The following is a 17,469-nucleotide window of genomic DNA, read 5'->3' on the forward strand; positions in this document are numbered from 1 at the left end:
CAGTGTCAAAAGTCCTCAAAACTTTGTGGGACAGAATGACAAAAAGAGTCTGAAGCTGGATTGATTCCTCTAGAATATGGAGACACAGACTTTTATTCTATCCTGACACTCAGAGATTTATTGAAGCTCAGTGAGTTAGGGTGTATTTGTGAGTTCTTAGGGAGTCAAACAATTGATCTCCTCTCCCAATAGTTTCTGCAGTGGAGTCACAGCGAATGTGTATGTACTGCAACTTGGATATGCAGAGAATTTGTAGCTTTGGAGTGCTCTCTAACTAATATAATCTTCCTCGTGACCTTCCACCACAATGTATGGGGAAGTGAAAGGAGAGTGAGAAACAGAGTTGCCGATTAACTATATTTAGGCTTTTCTGTCTTCAGTAATCTCTAATGCTCAGTTCTTCTCGTTTCCCTCTTCGCCCACCTTCCCCTTCAGAGGTAGCACTGCATCCCAAGTTCCTTCTATTTCTGGCTTATTGCAAAACTCAGTTGTTAAGCCCTCCAGACCTGGCTCATGCTATGTCAACCAACTTAAAAGAATTTGGAAAATCTTGTCTTCCTCTACAAAGCTGAAATTTCAAGACTTGCTTTTCTGTAGACTCAGTGTATTTAAGGTATCAAAAGCTGATTATCTACTTTTTCCTTTCTTTGCATCCGTGCTCTAACAATTCTTCCCTCCCCCTCAAAGGGAAAAATATGCTTCCAGAGAATAGAAGAATGGTATGTAAAAGAATATGCAAAAGAAAAACGTACATTACTTTCAATAATGTTCAATAATGCCCTTTGCACAAGCCGAACTATATGCTTTTCATCTAACTCTGTAATTACGTGTTTTTGTTTTGTTTAACATCTTTATTGGAGTATAATTCCTTTACAGTGGTGTGTTAGTTTCTGCTTTATAACAAAGTGAATCAGTTATACATATACATATGTCCCCATATCTCTTCCCTCTTGTGTCTCCCTCCCTCCCACCCTCCCTATCCCACCTCTCTAGGTGGTCACAAAGCACCGAGCTGATCTCCCTGTGCTATGCGGCTGCTTTAATTACGTGTTTTTACAAAGCAGGGTAGTAATCAACAGAAAGGGTGACCTAGGGAAATATTGTTGCCTACAGTCAGGTCCTTGGGTCTTTTCCATTCATTGCTAGGCAGATAACAGATGCTGAGCTTTTAGCTTTTGCCCTGTCAGCTAAAGAACCTGGATTTTTTTGTTGTTGTTATTACTATTCCTAAGAATTATCTTTCTCTTTTTTTTTTTTTTTTTTTTTTTTTTTTTTTTTGCGGTACGCCGGCCTCTCACTGTTGTGGCCTCTCCCGTTGCGGAGCACAGGCTCCGGACTCGCAGGCTCAGCGGCCATGGCTCACGGGCCCAGCCGCTCCGCGGCATATGGGATCTTCCCGGACCGGGGCACGAACCCGTGTCCCCTGCATCGGCAGGCGGACTGGCAACCACTGCGCCACCAGAGAAGCCCTCTTTCTCTTCTTTTAATCTCTTTTAATAGACATTAAAATGCTAATTTACCTTTTGTTAAATAATTTATTAAAATGTTTCAAAACACTTTTATATACCATATAGCTTTCCCATTTGGATAAAAGAGCAGGAGCTTTTTCTGATATATCAGGAATCTTGAATGACCTGGATTCGAGGACTAGAGCATATTTGTCACTTCCTAACCTGGTCTGTGAAGAATCAGAATGTACAGTACACACCATTCATTGTTCATTCACTGACCTCAGCTATCTTGGGGGAAAATGCCTTGATAATGACTTGGTAAAATGAATAGTTTTGAAAGGTTGATATATTTCTGAGTGAGAAATTTTTGCAGCTGGAGACTGGAAGTCTTTTTGTTAGCAATTATTATCTTCTTTCCCTTGGAAAAGGAGGCAGTGCATTTTGAACAACCAAGAAGCAATGTCAGTGAGGTTAACCAAAATACTGGAAAGTAAGAAATTGACAAATCCTGAGGGGTCATCACAGGAAATCTTTCCAAGATTTACTGGCATAGCACAACTTTTGTTCCTCTTGCTTCTTCTTTTTTCCCCACCATGGTAAAAAACATTCTAATTACCATTCACATTTTTTGAAAAAGTCACCAAATGGCCTGATGTAACCCTATGTACCAAATATAAAATATATTAATGCACTAGTAAATAGCTTTGTAAGAAGGAGGCTTGAAGATGAGGAAATGAGATAATTCCCAATTAGATGAATTCTAAAATATAAAATGTTTTCTCTCACTACAATATGTTTCATATCTTTGTTCTTATTTTTCAGCAGCTTTCCAAGGAATGAAAAAAGTAACTTTTTATCATTATACTAAGGATTTCTAAAATATATTTTATTAAAAAAATTAGGATTTCATGAAATTGCAAATACTTCTCTTTTCAGTAGTGTCTTCCATAGTTCCATGGCTGGTTCCCTAGTTGAGGGGAAAGGCATATAGGTGGGTTTAAATTATGCTTATAGCCTAGAATCCTTGTGCAGAAAGATGAAGCAGAAACTGAAATAAATTTGAGAGATAAATATTCACTTTAGGAAAAATCTACTAGGGGACTCCGAAGCAAAATGGTACGTCTGCATCATACTTGAAAGATGAGCAGACAGGAACTTCATTAGAGGCAGTACTGCAGTGCAAATGTTATCGTGTTTAACAGCAATCGGTTGCAGGTGATGGGCATAATACATTAGTGATTACTTCCTCGAGATAAGTAGGGAGTTCTCTGTGGCAGGCTTCTTTTTTTTTTTTTAACATCTTTATTGGAGTATAACTGCTTTACAATGGTGTGTTAGTTTCTGCTTTATAACAAAGTGAATCAGCTATACATATGTTCCTATATCTCTTCACTCTTGCGTCTCCCTCCCTCCCACCCTCCCTATCCCACCCCTCTAGGTGGTCACAGAACACCAACACCGAGCTGATCTCCCTGTGCTATGTGGCTGCGTCCCACTAGCTATCTGTTTTACGTTTGGTAGTGTATATATGTCCCTGCCACTCTCTCACTTTGTCACAGCTTACCCTTCCCCCTCCCCATATCCTCAAGTCCATGCTCTAGTAGGTCTGTGTCTTTATTCCCATCTTAACCCTAGGTTCTTCATGACATTTTTTTTCTTACATTCCATATATATGTGTTAGCATACGGTATTTGTCTTTCTCTTTCTGACTTACTTCACTCTGTATGACAGACTCTAGGTCCATCCACCTCACTACAAATAACTCAATTTCGTTTCTTTTTATGGCTGAGTAATATTCCATTGTATATATATGCCACATCTTCTTTATCCATTCATCCGATGATGGACACTTAGGTTGCTTCCATCTCCTGGCTATTGTAAATAGTGTTGCAGTGAACATTGGGGTACATGTGTCTCTTTGAATTATGGTTTTCTCAGGGTATATGCCCAGTAGTGGGATTGCTGAGTCATATGGTAGTTCTATTTGTAGTTTTTTAAGGAACCTCCATACTGTTCTCCATAGTGGCTGTACCAATTCACATTCCCACCAGCAGTGCAAGAGTATTCCCTTTTCTCCACACCCTCTCCAACATTTATTGTTTCTATATTTTTTGATGATGGCCATTCTGACTGGTGTGAGATGATATCTCATTTTAGTTTTGATTTTCATTTCTCTAATGATTAATGATGTTGAGCATTCTTTTATGTGTTTGTTGATAATCTGTATATCTTCTTTGGAGAAATGTCTATTTAGGTCTTCTGCCCATTTTTGGATTGGGTTGTTTGTTTTTTTGTTATTGAGCTGCATGAGCTGCTTCTAAATTTTGGAGTTTAATCCTTTGTCAGTTGCTTCATTTGCAAATATTTTCTCCCATTCTGAGGGTTGCCTTTTGGTCTTGTTTATGATTTCCTTTGCTGTGCAAAAGCTTTGAAGTTTCATTAGGTCCCATTTGTTTATTTTTGTTTTTATTTCCATTGCTCTAAGAGGTGGGTCACAAAGGATCTTGCTATGATTTATGTCGTAGAATGTTCTGCCTATGTTTTCCTCTAAGAGTTTGATAGTTTCTGGCCTTCCATTTAGGTCTTTAATCCATTTTGAGCTTATTTTTGTGTATGGTGTTAGGATGTGTTCTAATCTCATACTTTTACATGTAGCTGTCCAGTTTTCCCAGCACCACCTATTGAAGAGGGTGTCCTTTCTCCAGTGTACATTCCTGCCTCCTTTATCAAAGATAAGGTGCCATATATGCGTCAGTTTATCTCTGGGCTTTCTGTCCTGTGCCATTGATCTATATTTCTGTTTTTGTGCCAGTACCACACTGTCTTGATTACTGTAACTTCGTAGTATAGTCTGAAGTCAGAGAGCCTGATTCCTCCTGCTCCATTTTTCGTTCTCAAGATTGCTTTGGTTATTCAGGGTCTTTTGTGTTTCCATTCAAACTGTGAAATTTTTTGTTCTAGTTCTGTGAAAAATGCCAGTGGTAGTTTGATAGGGATTGCATTGAATCTGTAGATTGCTTTGGGTAATAGAGCCATTTTCACAATGTTGATTCTTCCAATCCAAGAACATTGTCTATCTCTCCATATATTATTATCATCTTTAATTTCTTTCATCAGTGTCTTATAATTTTTAGCATGCAGCTCTTGTGTCTCCTTCGGTAGGTTTATTCCTAGATATTTTATTCTTTTTGTTGCAATGGTAAATGGGAGTGTTTTCTTAATTTCACTTTCAGATTTTTCATCATTAGTGTATAGGAATGCAAAGAGATTTCTGGGCATTAATTTTGTATCCTGCTACTTTACCAAATTCATTGATTAGCTCTAATAGTTTTCTGGTAGCATCTTTAGGATTCTCTATGTATAGTGTCATGTCATCTGCAAACAGTGACAGCTTTACTTCTTCTTTTCTGATTTGGATTCCTTTTATTTCCTTTTCTTCTCTGATTACTGTGGCTAAAACTTCCAAAACTATGTTGAATAAGAGTGGTGAAAGTGGGCAACCTTGTCTTCTTCCTGATCTTAGTGGAAGTGGTTTCAGTTTTTCACCATTGAGGACAATGTTGGCTGTGGGTTTGTCATATATGGCCTTTATTATGTTGAGGAAAGTTCCCTCTCTGCCTACTTTCTGCAGGGTTTTTATCATAAATGGGTGTTGAATTTTGTCAAAAGCTTTCTCTGCATCTATTGAGATGATCATATGGTTTTTCTCCTTCAATTTGTTAATATGGTGTATCACGTTGATTGATTTGCGTATATTGAAGAATCCTTGCATTCCTGGGATAAACCCCACTTGATCATGGTGTATTGTCCTTTTAATGTGCTGTTGGATTCTGTTTGCTAGTATTTTTTTGAGGATTTTTGCGTCTATGTTCATCAGTGGTATTGGCCTGTCGTTTTCTATCTTTGTGACATCTTTGTCTGGTTTTGGTATCAGGGTGATGGTGGCCTCATAGAATGAGTTTGGGAGTGTTCCTCCCTCTGCTATATTTTGGAAGAGTTTGAGAAGTATAGGTGTTAGCTCTTCTCTAAATGTTTGATAGAATTCGCCTGTGAAGCCATCTGGTCCTGGACTTTTGTTTGTTGGAAGATTTTTAATCACAGTTTCAATTTCAGCGCTTGTGATTGGTCTGTTCATATTTTCTATTTCTTCCCGATTCAGTCTTGGGAGGTTGCGTATTTCTAAGAATTTGTCCATTTCTTCCAGGTTGTCCATTTTATTGGCATAGAATTGCTTGTATTAATCTCTCATGCTCCTTTGTATTTCTGCATGTCAGTTGTTACTTCTCCTTTTTCATTTCTAATTCTATTGTTTTAAGTCGTCTCCCATTTTTTCTTCATGAGTCTGGCTAATGGTTTATCAATTTTGTTTATCTTCTCAAAGAACCAGCTTTTAGTTTTATTGATCTTTGCTATCATTTCCTTCATTTGTTTTTCATTTATTTCTGATCTGATCTTTATGATTTCTTTCCTTCTGCTAACTTTGGGGGTTTTTTGTTCTTCTTTCTCTAATTGCTTTTGGTGCAAGGTTAGGTTGCAAATACCTGCACATGTATTTTTGTGAGGTAGTCTTCAACCTGATTTCAATTTCTGACTCCACAACCTGTGGCCTTTGGTAAGTTACTACACCTCTCCTTGCCTTGGTTTCCCTTTCTGTAAAAGCCCACGATAGTTGTAGTACCTAATATGTAGGGTTATTGTGAAGATTGAAAATGCAAAGAATAGGACCAACTCATGTATATTAGCAACTTTATACTTGTTAGGTACCTCAGTATGGCAATATGACGTGACGGGCAGCATCAGGCAAAGCGTGCAGCATGACAGGGACGGAGTCTAATACATCCTTTGAGATTCTAATAAGAGCAAGGCCCTGAGATGAGAAGTGTGGAGAAGCAATAGAAAGCCTGGGTGTCTTAGGGAAACCTCAAATATTAGTAAAAAAAAAAAAAAAAAAAGGTATAAATCTATTGTGTAAACATTCTGCTAATTCTATCCATGTCAAAATATGTAGTAAGTAGATATCTTTTAACCTGTCTCAGTGACTCTTGCTTTACTTTTAGATGGATGATGACAGAATGGACCCCATGTTCACGAACTTGTGGAAAAGGGATGCAGAGCAGACAAGTGGCCTGTACCAAGCAGCTGAGCAATGGAACCCTGATGAGAGCCCAGGAGAGGGACTGCGCCGGGCCCAAGCCGGCCTCCACCCAGCGCTGCGAGGGCCAGGACTGCATGACCGTGTGGGAGGCGGGCGTGTGGTCCGAGGTGCGGTACCCACCCTGAGGCTTCTCCGTTTCCCTCTGATTTTCTTACTCTTAGCCTATATAAGGTCATGTTTTATCATGTTCAGAGTCTCTCTGCATGGCAGTTTTAGCACCATTTATTGGTTTTTCTGGTAATAAAAGGAATACATTCATTATAAGTAATTTTCACAGTAGGAAAAAACAGATTTATTCTTTGTTCTGTGGCTATTGTAACATAATCAAGAGCATATATTATATACATTTTAGAATCCAGCTTTTTTATTTCTTTACCATGAGTATACTCTTTAGTGGACACATATGAAAATACACATTTGGAGAGAGTGGCATGGACTTATATACACTACCAAATGTAAAATAGATAGCTAGTGGGAAGCAGCCACATAGCACAGGGAGATCAGCTCGGTGCTTTGTGACCACCTAGAGGGGTGAGATAGGGAGAGTGGGAGGGAGACGCAAGAGGGAGGAGATATGGGGATATATGTATATGTATAGCTGGTTCACTTTGTTATACAGCAGAAACTAACACACCATTGTAAAGCAATTATACTCCAGTAAAGATGTTAAAAAAAAATACACATTTGACTCATATTCCTGAGCATTAGAAGAGAAAGGAGAAGAAAGGACATTAACATTTAGCAGTCATTTCCTGTGAGTAGGGATTCTGTTCTTACTTCATATTTAGTATCTTGTTGATATTTAATCAGCAATGCAAAAAAGTTAAGTTTCACCCTTGTGAAATACTACAGCTCAGAGAAATTAAATAGTTTACCCAAAGTCCTGCTTAGTGTTGGAGCTAGGATTTGAACCCAATGGTGCCAGGCTCACTGCACCATACACCCACTAGCATGTAGTATGTAGCATGCAGCTTTGTTCCATGCCAAACTGTATGCTTATTTTCTGTTATCATGATACATATCTTCTTATGATAACACCAGTCATTACTTATATTTACTAGCTGCTCTGGAGCATTTTAGGTGAGCGTGTGTGTGCGTGCACACACACACACGTAAACACCCTCACACTTGTATACACATATGTATACACAAAGACGTGTGCACACACACCCAGAGCAAAATATGCTTAATTTCAGAATATTAGCTAAGATATAAAAATGACAAATAGAAAATGCTAGGCTGCAATAAGTAGTCATTCTTTTGAAAATTGAGGATAAAGTAGCTTAGATAATGAGGTTTGGGAATATTCTTCAATTAACCCAACCCCCCCAAAAAAGACACACTAGCAAATAGTGTGACTTTCTCTTGTCTTACTTTTCGAAGCTATATCTCACTCTGGCATAGATTCTTCCTCATTTGTAATGAGTACTTTTGAGAATGAATAGATTGTCCAATTTTACATGAAAATGGATGAGTACAATCTGGAGAAAAGACTCATGTGAACATCAGAGAAACAGAAATACACTTCCTTCAGCCTAACTAGCATTTCTACAAACTCTTCAGGAGGAAATAGATCAGAAATATCCTACCATACAGATTTTTGGCACCAGGTAGGAGAAGTAATAGGTCAATGCAATGTACCAATTTTAAAAATGTCTCTTTTGTCTTGATTTAATATAAAAATTAAGTTTATGGATCAAGGTTAGTTTTGATTGCAAAAAATAAAAACGTAAATCTTAAAATGCCAAATCACACATGTAGTCCACCTTAAGGCTCAGGATATTCAAATGCAAACCATAAATTATGAGACAATGACGCATTTGTGCAAATATTATTGTATTTAAAACTTCAGGAGTTCTATGCTTAAGTTTTCAGGAAGACAACTACTGGAATCTGCATGGTTATTCCTCTACTACATTCTTGCTAAGTGCATACCTTCAGCTCTTTCTTTGGACCTTTTTTAGACACAGATATAAATTAGCTTGTCAAGTTTTGCTATATCTCTCATCCCTCCCTCCCTCTCCCGTCTCCCACCCAATGCCATTTTGGTTCCTGTGTCCAGATAATCAGTGATGCATAACTTTGTAAAACTGGGAAGCTTTATACATATTCCATAATGGGGAGCATAAATGTAAACGGTATGGTCAGTTACATCTTACATGCTTCATACCTGTTATGTCACACTGTCAGTCAAGCATCAATTATTCATGAAATGAACTAAACTTATTTTGAACTGAATTATATTTTCAATCCATATAGCCATTGAGAATGATTATTTCTAGGGGTGTATAATTATGTAAAGCAACTGTTTTGTTTTTGCTGTTTTCTCTGTTGTAGCTTTAAGAAAAGTTTTGAGAAATGATATTCTCTTAGAAATTGTCATTTTTCACAAACATTTAAGGCTAAAACAAACTAAATCTTAGCAAAAATAAAATGAATTTCCTTATATAATTATATGCAAAAAATTGATGTCAGTCAGGTTTAGCGTTTTACATTTTGATCAGTTTATTATTTGTCTTTCATAAACAATCCCTGTGTTACAGGACTGTCTGTAGTAATGGTCCTGTGTTCCTGAAACCCATTCACCCCAGCACTATACCGAAGCTCCACCTGGCCTCTGATGCTGGGCTGTAGCCTGGTCTTCTCCTTCTCCTTCATTCTGGCCTTTATGTGGGTGATAGGCTTGTGAGAGATGATGAGAACCAATTCCTAACGTAATTTGATCATCAGTCTGTATCTCTTAATCACCAGCTTTATCCACACTTCTCCGCTGTTATCTTCCAGTGTTCAGTGAAGTGTGGCAAAGGTGTACGTCATCGGACCGTGAGGTGTACTAACCCCAGAAAGAAATGTGTCCTCTCCACCAGACCCAGGGAGGCTGAGGACTGCGAGGATTACTCCAAATGCTATGTGTGGCGAATGGGTGACTGGTCTAAGGTAAGAATCATTCTGTACATTCTCAGTATTGAGTTTCACTAATGTCAGCATTGTCCTGGGTACTATAGCCACACAGCCTGAAGTTTAGGAGGCATAGAGAATAGAGATCATGGAGGTAGAGTATTAAATACCCAGGTTCAAAGCCTGCCTGTCTGTCTATGGTCATAATCGCAATAAAACTGTTTTAAGGAATAAGTAAGATAAAATGTGTAAAATACTGGGAAAAAAAATGGTGGCTGCCAGAGCATGGAGGGGCGAGTGGTAGCTATTCATAAATAACCCTAAAGGACATTCTGGAAGAAATGTTTTCATTGTACAGTACACTGTGGTTAGCCGGCCTCCTCGTTATTGCCCAACAAGAAATTCATGACATTTAAAATCTATTTTCTTATGATTATTCATGCCTTTCCTCTCCAACAAAGTTTGCGTATTAACATCATATCTGAGTTCTCAGTGCACTATACTATTTCCACAACTTCGAACATTTAAAGTTTACGTTGGGATTCTAAAGGATGCATTTGTCAACAATGTAAATCAATCCCTGATTACAGAATTAGGAAATACTCAGCCCAATCCATACAGCTTTTAGCTGGTGAACCATATAGGGAAATCTCACACTTCAGAGTAAACAACTTTTAGACAGAAGAGAATTCCAAACTAATCATGAATAATTTCTTTCATGTTCAGGGTTTATGTTTCCCAATTCTACAAGAGGAAAATAGAGTACTGTAGTGTGATAGAGAAGGGCACGGCTTGGAAGTTAAGAAACATGGGGGATGGTTAGGACTCCCTCATTAGATACCTCTGTGTCTTTGTTTCCATAAGAGTGAAATAAGGAGAATAGACAACACTATTGTTTTCAAGCTATTTTTATGTTGACACTTCATTCAGCACTGAAGGTTTAAACTAGGTTGAGGAAATGAAAGTACTCCTTCGAGGGGTGTGGGGAGGATCACCTATTCCTCCCTATCAGTTGTAGAAACTCTGCATTTGTTCATCTTGGCTAATGAAATTCTAGATGTTTTCCTTAAATGAAATAATTCTGCTCTAAGAAAAAAAAACTACTAGAATAGATAAGCAATATTTTTCCAACATTATTAATTAATAGAAATATTCTAAGTGATAAATGTTGTTAACTCCTAGTTAACTATAAGAAACAAAATTTGGGGCTTCCCTGGTGGCGCAGTGGTTGAGAGTCCGCCTGCCGATGCAGGGGACATGGGTTCGTGCCCTGGTCCGGGAAGATCCCACATGCCACGGAGCGGCTGGGCCCGTGAGCCATGGCCGCTGAGCCTGCGTGTCCGGAGCCTGTGCTCCGCAACGGGAGAGGCCACAACAGTGAGAGGCCCGCGTGCCGCAAAAAAAAAAGAAAAAATTTGTCATTGCAAAAAACAGAAGATCCAGGTTTTATTGTAATTTATGACCCAGAACTCTAAGCTGTCCAACATTGCTGCATATGGAAATAAGGCTAGCAAATCCTATGTGCATGGCAAATACTATTATAATTGATTAATAAATGTGCCTATTTTGTAGCCTCTCATCAAATCTTAAGGAAAATCAAAATTAACTGGGGAGATCATAGAAAACATTGATTTTGGTTTTCTGTGCTTAGCCTAAAAAATTTTTTTCAATTTTACCACAATTTACATGTATGTAATTTTTAAATAGGTTGTATTGAATTACTTTGAATTGGTTTTGTTATGTTACTATCAGTACATTGCTACCTAGCTAGAAGAGCCTTTGTGAGTAAGGAAAGTAATGGATAGTTCTAATAAATGTTCTTTTTTACTTCATAACTTCTTATTAAATTTTTTTAATTTATTTTTTTGTACAGCAGGTTCTTATTAGTTATCTATTTTATACACATTAGTGTATATATGTCAATCCCAGTCTCCCAATTCATCCCAACACCACCAACCCTCCCACCCCACTTTCCCCCCTTGGTGTCCATATGTTTGTTCTCTACATCTGTGTCTCTATTTCTGCCTTGCAAACTGGTTCATCTGTACCATTTTTCTAGATTCCACATATATGCGTTAATATATGATATTTGCTTTTCTCTTTCTGACTTATTTCAGTCTGTATGACAGTCTCTAGGTCCATCCATGTCTCTACAAAAGATCCAATATCGATCCTTTTTATGGCTGAGTAATATTCCATTGTATATATGTACTACATCTTCTTTATCCATTCGTCTGTCGATGGGCATTAGGTTGCTTCCATGACCTGGCTATTGTAAATAGTGCTGCAGTGAACATTGGGGTGCATGTGTCTTTTTGAATTATGGTTTTCTCTGGGTATATGCCCAGTAGTGGGATTGCTGGTTCATATAGTAATTACATTTGTAGTCTTTTAAGGAACCACCATACTGTTCTACATACTGGCTATATTAGTGTACATTCCCACCAACAGTGTAAGAGGGTTCCATTTTCTCCACACTCTCTCCAGCATTTGTTGTTTGTAGATTTTCTGATGATGCCCATTCTAACTGGTATAAGGTGATACCTCATTGTCATTTTGGTTTGCATTTCTCTAACAATTAGTGATGTTGAGCATCTTTTCATGTGCCTCTTGGCCATCTGTATGTCTTCTTTGGAGAAATGTCTATTTAGGTCTTCTGCCCATTTTGTGATTGGGTTGTATGGTTTTTTAATATTGAGCTTCATGAGCTGTTTATATATTTTGGAGATTAATCCTTTGTCCGTTGATTCTTTTGCAAATATTTTCTCCCATTCGGAGGGTTGTCTGTTCTCTTGTTTATAGCTTCCTTTGCTATGCAAAAGCTTTTAAGTTTCATTAGGTCCCTTTTTTTTTTTTATTTCTATTACTCTAGGAGGTGGGTCAAAAAGGATCTTGCTGTGATTTATGTCAAAGAGTGTTCTTCCTAAGTTTTCCTCTAAGAGTTTTATAGTGTCTAGTCTTACATTTAAGTCTCTAATCCATTTTGAGTTTATTTTTGTGTATGGTGTTAGGGAGTGTTCTAATTTCATTCTTTTACATGTAGCTGTCTAGTTTTCCCAGCACCACTTATTGAAGACACTGTCTTTTCTCTATTGTATATCCTCCTTTGTCATAGATTAGTTGACCATAGGTGCATCGGTTTATCTCTGGGCTCTCTATCCTGTTCCATTGATCTATCTTTCTGTTTTTGTGCCAGTACCATACCGTCTTGATTACTGTAGCTTTGTAGTATAGTCTGAAGTCAGGGAGTCTGATTCTTCCAGCTCCGTTTTTTTCTCTCAAGATTGCTTTGGCTTATTGGGGTCTTTTATGTCACCATACAAATTTTAAGATTTTTTGTTCTAGTTCCGTAAAAAATGCCATTGGTAATTTGATAGGAATTGCATTGAATCTGTCGATTGCTTTGTTTGGTAGTATAGTCATTTTCACAATATTGATCCTTCCAATCCAAGAACATGGTATTCTCTCCATCTGTTTGTGTCATCTTTGATTTCTTTCATCAGTGTCTTATAGTTTTCAGAGTACAGGACTTTTACCTCCTTAGGTAGGTTTATTCCTAGGTATTTTATTCTTTTTGTTGCAGTGGTGAATGGGATTGTTTCCTTAATTTCTCTTTCTGATCTTTCGTTGTTAGTGTATAGGAATGCAAGAGATTTCTGTACATTAACTTTGTATCCTGCAACTTTTCCAGTTTCATTGATTAGCTCTAGTAGTTTTCTGGTGGCTTCTTTAGGATTGTCTGTGTATAGTATCATATCATCGGCAAACACTGACAGTTTTCCTTCTTCTTTTCCAATTTGTATTCCTTTTATTTCTTTTTCTTCTCTGATTGCCGTAGCTAGGACTTCCAAAACTGTGATGAATAATAGTGGCCAAAGTGGACATCTTTGTCTTGTTCCTGATCTTAGAGGAAATGATTTCAGTTTTTCACCATTGAGAATGATATTTGCTGTGAGTTTGTAATATATGGCCTTTATTATATTGAAGTAGGTTCCCTCTATGCCCATTTTCTGGAGAGTTTTTATATAAATGGGTGTTGAAATTTGTCAGAAGCTTTTTCTGCATCTATTGAGATGATCATATGTATTTTATCCTTCAATTTGTTAATATGGTGTGTCACATTGATTGATTTGCATATATTGAAGAATGCTTGCATCCCTGGGATAAATCCCACTTGATCATGGTGTATGATCCTTTATTTGTCTTGTTGGATTCTGTCTGCTAGTATTTGTTGAGGATTTTTGCATCTATACTCATCAGTGATATTGGTCTGTAGTTTTCTTTTTTTGTGGTATCTTTGTTTGGTGTTGGTATCAGTGTGATGGTGGCCTTGTAGAATGAGTTTGGGAGTGTTTATTCCTCTGCAATTTTTTGGAAGAGTTTGAGAAGGATGGATGTTAGCTCTTCTCTGAATGTTTGATAGAATTCACCTGTGAAGCCATCTGGTCCTGGACTTTTGTTTGTTGGAAGATTTTTAATTAAAGTCAATTTCATTGCTTGTGATTGGTCTGTTCATATTTTGTGTTTCTCCCAGGTTCAGTCTTGGAAGTTTATACCTTTCAAAGAATTTGTCCATTTCTTCCAGGTTGTCCATTTTATTGGCACAGAGTTGCTTGTAGTAGTCTCTTAGGATGCTTTGTATTTCTGCAGTGTCTGTTGTAATGTCTCCTTTTTCATTTCTAATTTTACTGATTTGAGTCCTCTCCCTCTTTTTCTTGATGAGTCTGGCTAAAAGTTTATCAATTTTGTTTATCTTCTCAAAGAACCAGCTTTTAATTTTATTGATCTTTGCTATTGTTTTCTTTGTTTCTATTTCATTTATTTCTGCTCTGATCTTTATGATTTCTTTCCTTTTACTGACTTTGGGTTTTGTTTGTTCTTCTTTCCCTAGTTCCTTTAGATGCAAGATTAGATTGTTCATTTGAGATTTTTCTTGTTTCCTGAGGTAAGATAGTATTGTTATAAACTTCGCTCTTAGAACTGCTTTTGCTGCATCCCATAGGTTTTGGATCATCATGTTTTTGTTGTCATTTGTCTCTAGGTATTTTTTGATCTCCTCTTTGATTTCTTCAGTGATCTCTTGGTTGTTTAGTAACGTATTGTTTAACCTCCATGTGTATTTGTTTTTTACATTTTTTTCCCTGTAATTGATTTCTAATCTCATAGCATTGTGGTCAAAAAGATGCTTGCTATGATTTCAATTTTCTTAAGTTTACCAAGGCTTAATTTGTGACCCAAGATATGATCTATCCTGGAGCATGTTCCGTCTGCACTTGAGAAGAAAGTGTAATCTTCTCTTTTTAGATGGAATGTCCTATAAATGTCAATTAAATGTATCTGGTCTATTGTGTCATTTAAAACTTGTGTTTCCTTACTAATTTTGTCTGGATCATCTGTCCATTGGTGTAAGTGAAGTGTTAAAGTCCCCCACTATTATAGTGTTACTGTCGTTTTCCTCTTTTATAGCTGTTAGCATTTGCCTTATGTATTGAGGTGCTCCTATGTTGGGTGCATATATATTTATAATTGTTATATCTTCTTGGATTGATCCCTTGATCATTATGCAGTGTCCTTCCTTGTCTCTTGTAACATTCTTTATTTTAAAGTCTATTTTATCTGATATGAGTATTGCTACTCCAGCTTTCTTTTTTTGTTGTTGTTTTTTTGTTTTTTGTGGTATGTGGGCCTCTCACTGTTGTGGCCTCTCCCATTGCGGAGCACAAGTTCCGGACGTGCAGGCTCAACAGCCATGGCTCATGGGACTAGCCGCTCCGTGGCATGTGGGATCTTCCCAGACCGGGACACGAGCCCATGTCCCCTGCATCGGCAGGCAGACTCATAACCACTGCACCACCAGGGAAACCCCCTAGCTTTCTTTTGATCTCTATTTGCATGGAATATCTTTTTCCGTCCCCTCACTTTCAGTCTGTATGTGTCCCTAGGTCTGAAGTGGTTCTCTTGTACACAGCATATATACAGGTCTTGTTTTTGTATCCGTTCAGTGAGCCTGTGTCTTTTGGTTGGAGCATTTAAGGTAATTATCAATATATGTATTCCTAATACCATTTTCGTAATTGTTTTGGGTTTGTTTTTGTAGGTCCTTTTCTTCTCTTGTGTTTTCCACTTAGACAAGTTCCTTTAGCATTTGTTGTAGAGCTCGTTTGGTGCTGCTGTAATCTCTTAGCTTTTGCTTGTCTGTAAAGCTTTTGATTGCTCCATCGAATCTGAGTGAGATCCTTGCCAGTTAGAATAATCTTGTTTGTACGTTCTTCATTTTCATCACTTTAAATATACATGCCACTCCCTTCTGGCTTGTAGAGTTTCTGCTGAGAAGTCAGCTGTTAACCTTATGCGAGTTCCCTTGTATGTTATTTGTCATTTTTCCCTTGTTGCTTTTAATAATTTTTCTTTGTGTTTAATTTTTGTCAGTTTGATTAATGTGTGTCTTGGCATGTTTCTCCTTGGGTTTATCCTGTATGGGACTCTTTGCACTTCCTGGAATTGGGTGGCTATTTCCTTTCCCATGTTAGGGAAATTTTCAATGATAATCTCTTCAAATATTTTCTCGGGTCCTTTCTCTCTCTCTTCTCCTTCTGGGACCCCTATAATGTGAATGTTGGTGCATTTAATGCTGTCCCAGAGGTCTCTTAGGCTGTCTTCATTTCTTTTCATTCTTTTTTCTTTATTCTGTTCTGCAGCAGTGAATTCCACCATTCTGTCTTCCAGGTCACCTATCCATTCTTCTGCCTCAGTTATTCTGCTATTGATTCCTTCTGGTGTATTTTTCATTTCAGTTATTGTGTTGTTCATCTCTGTTTGTTTGTTCTTTAATTCTTTTAAGTGTTTTTTCTTTAATTCTTCTAGGTCTTTGTTAAACATTTCTTGTATCTTTTCGATCTTTGCCTCCATTCTTTTTCCGAGGTCCTGGATCATCTTCACTATCATTATTCTGAATTCTTTTTCTGGAAGGTTGCCTATCTCCACTTCATTTCATTGTGTTTCTGGGGTTCTATCTTCTTCCTTCATCTGGTACAGAGTCCTCTGCCTTTTCATTTTGTCTATCTTTCTGTGAATGTGGTTTTTGTTCCACAGGCTGCAGGATTGTAGTTCTTCTTGCTTCTGCTGTCTGCCCTCTGGTGGATGAGGGTATCTAAGAGGCTTGTGCAAGCTTCCTGATGGGAGGAACTGGTGGTTTGTAGAGCTGGGTGTTGCTCTGGTGGGCAGAGCTCAGTAAAACTTTAATCCGCTTGTCTGCTAATGGGTGGGGCTGGGTTCCCTCCCTGTTGGTTGTTTGGCCTGAGGTGACCCAGCACTGGAGGCTACAGGCTCTTTGGTGGGGCTAATGGCAGACTCTGGGAGGGCTCATGCCAAGGAGTACTTCCCAGAACTTCTGCTGCCAGTGTCCTTGTCCCCTGCCAGTGCCACCCCCTGCCTCTGCAGGAGACCCTCCAACACTAGCAGGTAGATAGATCTGGTTCAGTCCCCTGTGGGTCACTGCTCCTTCTCCCTGGGTACTGATATGAACACTACTTTGTGTGTGCCCTCCAAGAGTGTAGTCTCTGTTTCCCCCAGTCCTGTCAAAGTCCTGCAGTCAAATTCCGCTAGCTTTCAAAGTCTGATTCTCTGGGAATTCCTTCTCCCGTTGCCAGACACCCAGGTAGGAAAGCCTGATGTGGGGCTCAGAACCTTCACTCCAGTGGTGGACTTCTGTGGTATAATTGTTCTCCAGTTTGTGAGTCACCCACCCAACGGTTATGGGATTTGATTTTATAGTGATTGCGCCCCTCCTACCATCTCATTGTGGCTTCTCCTGTGTCTTTGGATGTGGGTTATCTTTTTGGTGAATTCCAGTGTCTTCCTGTTGATGATTGTTCAGCAGTTAGTTGTTATTCCAGTGCTCTTGCAAGAGGGAGTGAGCACATGTCCTTCTACTCCGCCATCTTGAACCAGTCTTACTCCATGACT

The 17,469-nt window shown here is 38.3% G+C and overlaps 1 protein-coding gene across 1 annotated transcript in view; it reads left to right on the forward strand.

Annotated features, from left to right (window-relative positions):
* The window catches only part of ADAMTS19 (ADAM metallopeptidase with thrombospondin type 1 motif 19), a 280,168-nt gene that overhangs the window by 241,312 nt on the left and 21,387 nt on the right, over window positions 1–17,469 (forward strand). The window contains exons 20-21 of the mRNA XM_079916812.1: window positions 6,509–6,713; window positions 9,391–9,543. Of these exons, the coding sequence (XP_079772938.1) occupies window positions 6,509–6,713; window positions 9,391–9,543 (358 nt within the window). The remainder of the gene's footprint in view (window positions 1–6,508; window positions 6,714–9,390; window positions 9,544–17,469) is intronic.

The sequence above is a fragment of the Stenella coeruleoalba genome, assembly GCF_951394435.1.
Source record: "Stenella coeruleoalba genome assembly, chromosome: 3".
In the NCBI taxonomy this organism is placed as follows: domain Eukaryota; kingdom Metazoa; phylum Chordata; class Mammalia; order Artiodactyla; family Delphinidae; genus Stenella; species Stenella coeruleoalba.